Below are 8684 nucleotides of genomic sequence, written 5' to 3' on the forward strand. Positions count from 1 at the left end.
CCCAGGATCTCTATACCAGGCAGTGTCATAGGAAGACCCTACAAATTGTCAGACTCAAGCCATCCAATTCATAGACTGTTCTCTCGGCTACCGCACGGCAAGCGGTACCGATGCAGCAAGTTTGGAACCAACAGGACCCTGAACAGCTTTCTACCCCCAAGCCATACGACTAAATAGTTAACCAAATAGCTACCTGGACTATTTGCATTGACCCACTTTGCACTAACTATTTTGACTCATCACATACCACTGCTGCTACTGCTTATTATCTATCATGTTGCCAAGTTACTTTATCCCTACCTATACGTACATATCTACCTCAATTACCTCATACCCCTGCACATGGACTCAGTACTGGTACCCCGTGTATATAGCCAAGTTATCATTTACTCGTGTTATAACTGTGTATTTATTCCTTGTGTTATAATTTTTCTATTTTTCTCTCTGCATTTTTTGGGAAGGGCTGTAAGTAAGAATTTCACTGTTAGTCTACACATGTTGTTTACGAAGCATGTGACAAATACAATTTGATTTGATTTGACACACACACACACGCTAAGCAGTCTTCATGCCCCAAGTTTGCTGAAAGCATTCATATAATCACACAAAGTTGGTCTGCCCTCAAGAAATGTTTGTGTACTGTTGTGTATAGTGTCATGCAATGTTTTGAATAACATTCCAAACAAAGCCATGTGCTATGGTTACTTCTGCCTGTATCTCAGACTACATAACCCAGAATGATATTATGGAGTCCCTCTACACTAGCTGATTGGCAGGTACAGTATGTACTAGCAGGGTGTATGTCAGGTTGGTAGGCTGAGAGCAGACCTGATTCTGGGGATAAATTAGCTTAGGTAGCTATGGTAAGGGTCATGAGACGCTTGTTAATAGTTATCCCTCACTTATGCTGATCTAAGCTGTGGCTATGATATAAGGAGCCCGGGGTGTTGTTGGATCAGAAGGAATCGATACCCTGTGAAAGCCTCAGGGCGTCCAGGGGGCAGCAGCCGACACTGCTTCTCCACTGATATTGCCATGAGATAGGGCAGAGCCCTGGCCCAGCCCATCAGACAGAGCCCTGGCCCAGCCCATCAGATAGAGCCCTGGCCCAGCCCATCAGATAGAGCCCTGGCCCAGCCCATCAGACAGAGCCCTGGCCCAGCCCAGCAGATAGAGCCCTGGCCCAGCCCAGCAGATAGAGCCCTGGCCAAGACCATCAGACAGAGCCCTGGCCCAGCCCATCAGATAGAGCCCTGGCCCAGCCCATCAGACAGAGCCCTGGCCCAGCCCATCAGACAGAGCCTTGGCCCAGCCCAGCAGATAGAGCCCTGGCCCAGCCCAGCAGATAGAGCCCTGGCCAAGACCATCAGACAGAGCCCTGGCCCAGCCCATCAGACAGAGCCCTGGCCCAGCCCATCAGACAGAGCCCTGGCCCAGCCCAGCAGATAGAGCCCTGGCCCAGCCCAGCAGATAGAGCCCTGGCCCAGCCCAGCAGATAGAGCCCTGGCCCAGCCCATCAGACAGAGCCCCGGCCAAGACCATCAGACTGAGCCCTGGCCCAGCCCATCAGATAGAGCCCCGGCCCAGCCCAGCAGATAGAGCCCTGGCCCAGCCCATCAGATACAGCCCTGGCCCAGCCCAGCAGATAGAGCCCTGGCCCAGCCCAGCAGATAGAGCCCTGGCCCAGCCCATCAGACAGAGCCCCGGCCAAGACCATCAGACTGAGCCCTGGCCCAGCCCATCAGATAGAGCCCCGGCCCAGCCCAGCAGATAGAGCCCTGGCCCAGCCCATCAGATACAGCCCTGGCCAAGACCATCAGACAGAGCCCTGGCCAAGACCATCAGATAGAGCCCTGGCCCAGCCCATCAGACAGAGCCCTGGCCCAGCCCAGCAGATAGAGCCCTGGCCCAGCCCAGCAGATAGAGCCCTGGCCAAGACCATCAGACAGAGCCCTGGCCCAGCCCATCAGATAGAGCCCTGGCCCAGCCCATCAGACAGAGCCCTGGCCCAGCCCAGCAGATAGAGCCCTGGCCCAGCCCATCAGACAGAGCCCCGGCCAAGACCATCAGACTGAGCCCTGGCCCAGCCCATCAGATAGAGCCCCGGCCCAGCCCAGCAGATAGAGCCCCGGCCCAGCCCATCAGATAGAGCCCTGGCCAAGACCATCAGACAGAGCCCTGGCCCAGCCCAGCAGATAGAACCCTGGCCCAGCCCATCAGACAGAGCCCAGGCCCAGCCCATCTGACAGAGCCCCGGCCCAGCCCATCAGATAGAGCCCCGGCCCGGCCCAGCCAAGCAGATAGAGCCCCGGCCCGGCCCATCCCATCAGATAGAGCCCTGGCCCAGCCCATCAGATAGAGCCCCGGCCCGGCCCAGCCGAGCAGATAGAGCCCCGGCCCAGCAGACAGAGCCCCAGCCCAGCAGATAGAGCCCCGGGCCCGGGCCAGCCCAGCAGATAGAGCCCCGGCCCAGCCCATCAGATAGAGCCCCGACCCGGCCCATCAGATAGAGCCCCGGCCAGCCCATCAGATAGAGCCCCGGCCCGGCCCAGCCCAGCAGATAGAGCCCCGGCCCAGCCCAGCAGATAGAGCCCCGGCCCGGCCCAGCCCAGCAGATAGAGCCCCGGCCCAGCCCAGCAGATAGAGCCCCGGCCCAGCCCAGCAGATAGAGCCCCGGCCCGGCCCAGTCCAGCAGATAGAGCCCCGGCCCAGCCCAGCAGATAGAGCCCCGGCCCAGCAGATAGAGCCCCGGCCCAGCCCAGCAGATAGAGCCCCGGCCCAGCCCAGCCATCATCACAGATAGACAGACAGCATACTCTTTCTCTGTTTAACACCATTACTGCTACTTTATTCTGAAGCCCCTCTGGGTGAAAGGTTTCCCTGGTAGATTGTTGTTTTGGAATGGATGGTTGTTAAGTTGCTGCATTCTGTAGCCTACTATCCATTCATTCAACTCGTACATCTGAGGTGAAATGCAATCCATTACCCGCTGTGTTAGCCCCCCTGACTGGCCTGCTTATCCAATTGGATCGGCCCGTTCTCCTTGATACTGTGGTTTAAGATAAAAATCAATCATAGTGCCCTGGTTGTTCTATCCCAATTGCCCTTCTTATACGTTGAGCCACACCGTTATGTGCCAGCCAGGTTGGTGCTGATCATTAGTTGATGCAAGCCTGGCAATGCTAATGTAATACAGCAATTGGATTAATCAGCTGTAGGTGCATTTTTGACAACTGAAAAAGTATCAGCTGAGGATTCCTTAAGGCATGATTTTGAGACCTAAAACTGTCTCCAACCCATCTGTTTAATATCCCCTTCCCTTCATTCAGTCCCCCTCTCTTAATCTAATCTAAAAATCTGGCCTATATTCAGTACCGTCCCAGTACTATTTTCAGTACAGCCTCAGTCCTGTATTCAGTACAGCCCAGTCCTATATTCAGTACCAGTCCTATATTCAGTACAGTCCCAGTCCTATATTCAGTACAGTCCCAGTCATATATTCAGTACCAGTCCTATATTCAGTACAGTCCTAGTACTATATTCAGTACAGCCTCAGTCCTGTATTCAGTACAGTCCCAGTCCTATATTCAGTACAGTCCTAGTACTATATTCAGTACAGCCTCAGTCCTGTATTCAGTACAGCCCCAGTCCTATATTCAGTACAGCCCCAGTCTTATATTCAGTACAGCCTCAGTCCTATATTCAGTACAGTCCAGTCCTATATTCAGTACAGTCCTAGTACTATATTCAGTACAGCCTCAGTCCTGTATTCAGTACAGCCCCAGTCCTATATTCCATACAGCCCCAGTCTTATATTCAGTACAGCCTCAGTCCTATATTCAGTATGGTCCCAGTCCTATATTCAGTGCAGCCCCAGTCCTATATTCAGTACCAGTCCCAGTACTATATTCAGTCCAGTCCCAGTACTATATTCAGTACAGCCTCAGTCCTTTATTCAGTACAGTCCCAGTCCTTTATTCAGTACAGTCCCAGTCCTAGATTCAGTACAGTCCCAGTCCTAGATTCAGTACAGCCCCAGTCCTATATTCAGTACCACTAGTCCTATATTCAGTACAGTCCCAGTACTATAGCCCCAGTCCTATATTCAGTACCAGTCCTATATTCAGTACAGTCCCAGTCCTATATTCAGTACAGTCCCAGTCCTATATTCAGTACAGTCCCAGTCCTATATTCAGTACAGTCCCAGTCCTATATTCAGTACAGTCCCAGTCCTATATTCAGTACAGCCCCAGTCTTGTATTCAGTACAGTCCCAGTCCTATATTCTGTATTCAGTACAGTCCCAGTCCTATATTCAGTACAGCCCCAGTCCTATATTCAGTACCACTAGTCCTATATTCAGTACAGTCCCAGTACTATAGCCCCAGTCCTATATTCAGTACCAGTCCTATATTCAGTACAGTCCCAGTCCTATATTCAGTACAGTCCCAGTCCTATATTCAGTACAGTCCCAGTCCTATATTCAGTACAGTCCCAGTCCTATATTCAGTACAGCCCCAGTCTTGTATTCAGTACAGTCCCAGTCCTATATTCTGTATTCAGTACAGTCCCAGTCCTAGATTCAGTACAGCCCCAGTCCTATATTCAGTACCACTAGTCCTATATTCAGTACAGTCCCAGTCCTATATTCAGTACAGCCCCAGTCTTGTATTCAGTACAGTCCCAGTCCTATATTCTGTATTCAGTACAGTCCCAGTCCTATATTCAGTACAGCCCAGTCCTGTATCCAGTACAGTCCCAGTCCTGTATTCAGTACAGTCCCAGTCCTGTATTCAGTACCACTAGTCCTATATTCAGTACAGTCCCAATCCAATATTCAGTAAAGCCCCAGTCCTATATTCAGTACAGTCCCAGTCCTATATTCAGTACAGTCCCAGTCCTGTATTCAGTGCCACTAGTCCTATATTCAGTACAGTACCAGTCCTGTATTCAGTACAGTCCCAGTCCTATATTCAGTACAGTCCCAGTCCTATATTCAGTACAGCCCCAGTCCTATATTCTGTATTCAGTACAGTCCCAGTCCTTTATTCAGTGCAGTCCCAGTCCTATATTCAGTACAGTCCCAGTCCTATATTCAGTAAAGCCCCAGTCCTATATTCAGTACCACTACTCCTATATTCAGTACAGTCCCAGTCCTATATTCAGTAAAGCCCCAGTCCTATATTCAGTACCACTAGTCCTATATTCAGTAAAGCCCCAGTCCTATATTCAGTAAAGCCCCAGTCCTATATTCAGTAAAGCCCCAGTCCTATATTCAGTAAAGCCCCAGTCCTATATTCAGTACAGCCCCAGTCCTATATTCAGTACAGCCCCAGTCCTATATTCAGTACAGTCCCAGTCCTATATTCAGTACCAGTCCTATATTCAGTACAGTCCCAGTCCTATATTCAGTAAAGCCCCAGTCCTATATTCAGTACAGCCCCAGTCCTATATTCAGTACAGTCCCAGTCCTATATTCAGTACAGCCCAGTCCTATATTCAGTAAAGCCCTAGTCCTATATTCAGTACAGCCCCAGTCCTATATTCAGTACAGCCCCAGTCCTATATTCAGTACAGTCCCAGTCCTATATTCAGTTAAAGCCCCAGTCCTATATTCAGTACAGCCCCAGTCCTATATTCAGTACAGTCCCAGTCCTATATTCAGCACAGCCCAGTCCTATATTCAGTAAAGCCCCAGTCCTATATTCAGTACAGCCCCAGTCCTATATTCAGTACAGCCCCAGTCCTATATTCAGTACAGTCCCAGTCCTGTATTCAGTACCACTAGTCCTATATTCAGTAAAGCCCCAGTCCTATATTCAGTAAAGCCCCAGTCCTATATTCAGTAAAGCCCCAGTCCTATATTCAGTACAGCCCCAGTCCTATATTCAGTACAGTCCCAGTCCTATATTCAGTACAGTCCCAGTCCTATATTCAGTACAGTCCCAGTCCTGTATTCAGTACAGTACCAGTCCTGTATTCAGTACAGTCCCAGTCCTATATTCAGTAAAGCCCCAGTCCTATATTCAGACAGTCCCAGTCCTATATTCAGTACCACTAGTCTTATATTCAGAACAGTACCAGTCCTATATTCAGAACAGTACCAGTCCTATATTCAGTACAGACCAGTCCTCAGAGTGCAGGTTGTCAGACCTGTTTACAAGTGCTCTGCTACTCATCCTGCTGTGCTCTCATCCTACCATTCACTCTCCAGTGCCACCAGCCCTACCCACTCCTCTGCTCTGCTCCATTTCTCTCAGTGGTTCAGAAAATAACAAGCTTCTCGGAAATTAAACCATGATTTTGCCCATGGACTTAATTTTAGCTCATAAACTTTTGACCCATGTGCTCTGTAACAAGTCTCTTGCATGCCAGGCCCTGGGGTGGCCCTATTCTCACTGTGAACTATGGATGTATGTATATTTTGTTGAGGAGGCTCATGCGATTTGCCACTTATTGGAGCGTAAATGCGTAATGTTCTATGACCCTGGCCTTTTGTCCAGGCTGGGAGGGCTACAGCCCCGATCCCTACACTGAGTTCTTTCAGCTTGGTTCTGAACCCAATGGTGCAGAATAGGGATGTCATACTGTTCCCATCATGCATCTTGAGCATCATTGCACCCCAAGTCAAAACAGTCCCTGTTTTGTCGTTTTGAGAAGGCCTTTGTTAAGTTGATCCAGCCCTGATTTTCTTTGTTTCTCTTCTCTTTCCAGAGAAGAGAATCTGCCTCTCTTTCCAAAAAGGCCAATAACACCTTCAACATTGTTGGAACTACATACACCATCAACGAGGCAAAGGACCCAGGTTTAACCACCGTCTCCAGGAGTGCCACCACAGCTACACACCACCACCACCACCACCACCACCACAGCCACAAGGTTCCTAAAATGGACGAGAATTACGTGGAAGCCATAAAGTCCTACAACCGCGTCAGCAGAGTGGACAAGGTCTCACGCATCATCTTCCCTGTGCTGTTCTTCATCTTCAACCTGGTCTATTGGGCCACGTACATCAACAGCAAGCCGCCTCCCAAGTCCACCACCCACAATTAAACTCACCACGACTGAATATTAGGCTGAGATTGCAAGAGGCCGAGAGATCCACGACATGTTATTGTATCATTGTTTTGGACTTTGCAAGTCTCAATAGGTCGCAGACAAACATTCTCGTAGATTTGTATGTACATAGTTGAACTATAAATGTTCATTTGTTGTTACCTGATTATTAGTTTGTTTGATAGAATAGCCGGATGGTGTTTTCTCTTCTCTTGACATGATAAAGGGGAGCATGTGTTTGAATCCTTCATGGTAGGTAGCTCATTACAGAGGATCAGGTCCTGGTAAATCACTGTGTGTAAACACACACTCTCACACCCACACACACACACACTCACACCATTCACTCTGAATTGCGTCAGGATGCAGCAAGGAGAGCCATTGGCTGCTTGTCGCTATAGCGAGCTCTTATAGCCAGGGGCAGCATGTAGAGTTCCATAGGGACATCATTAATAATCCTCAGTGTCTGCCCTTCTGCTAGCGCTGAATCTCAGCAGACCCAACGCAATATCATCTGGAATTGCTTTTGTGTCCTATCAGGCCTGCCTGTGTATTTTCCAGTCCAGAGACTCCTATTGTTTTAACAGGCTGAGTATGTTTAAAGAGAAAGAAGCAGTGTGCCTTTTTGAATACCCACATCATCAAGATATAGCTTTTGTACACAAAAACACATACATTCAGTACATACACACACACAAACACATACATACAGTACATACACACACACAAACACATGCATACAGTACATACACACACACAAGCACATACATACAGTACATACACACACAAACACATACATACAGTACATACACACATACAAACATATACATACAGTACATACACACACACAAACACATACATACAGTACATACACACACGCAAACACATACATATTGTACATACACACACACACAAACACATACATACAGTACATACACACACACAAACACATACATACAGTACATACACACACACAAACACATACATACAGTACATACACACACACAAACACATACATACAGTACATACACACAGAGATACATATGGGGACTATATGGTTTAGGTCTGTGTGGCGGCTCCCCCTTCTCTCCCTCCACCTACAGCCCATGGTCACTAGAGGACATGGTCACTAGGGGACATGGTCACTAGAGGACATGGTCACTAGAGGACATGGTCACTAGGGGACATGGTCACTAGAGGACATGGTCACTAGGGGACATGGTCACTAGAGGACATGGTCACTAGGGGACATGGTCTTCTAGAGGACATGGTCACTAGGGGACATGGTCACTAGGGGACATGGTCACTAGAGGACATGGTCACTAGGGGACATGGTCACTAGAGGACATGGTCTTCTAGAGGACATGGTCACTAGGGGACATGGTCTTCTAGAGGACATGGTCACTAGGGGACATGGTCACTAGGGGACATGGTCACTAGAGGACATGGTCACTAAGGGACATGGTCACTAGAGGACATGGTCTTCTAGAGGACATGGTCACTAGGGGACATGGTCACTAGAGGACATGGTCACTAGAGGACATGGTCACTAGAGGACATGGTCACTAGGGGACATGGTCACTAGAGGACATGGTCACTAGAGGACATGGTCACTAGGGGACATGGTCA

The 8684-nt window shown here is 49.1% G+C and overlaps 1 protein-coding gene across 5 annotated transcripts in view; it reads left to right on the plus strand.

Annotated features, from left to right (window-relative positions):
• Nucleotides 1-7785, plus strand: part of LOC115204240 (gamma-aminobutyric acid receptor subunit alpha-3) — a 139024-nt gene extending 131239 nt beyond the window's left edge. For all 5 annotated transcript variants that reach the window (XM_029769642.1, XM_029769641.1, XM_029769645.1 and 2 more), the window contains one exon: nt 6714-7785. In XM_029769642.1, coding sequence (XP_029625502.1) covers nt 6714-7052 — 339 coding nt within the window. In that variant the 3' untranslated portion in view covers nt 7053-7785. The remainder of the gene's footprint in view (nt 1-6713) is intronic.
• The last annotated feature ends 899 nt before the right edge of the window (nt 7786-8684 follow it).

Source organism: Salmo trutta, chromosome 12, assembly GCF_901001165.1.
Source record: "Salmo trutta chromosome 12, fSalTru1.1, whole genome shotgun sequence".
In the NCBI taxonomy this organism is placed as follows: domain Eukaryota; kingdom Metazoa; phylum Chordata; class Actinopteri; order Salmoniformes; family Salmonidae; genus Salmo; species Salmo trutta.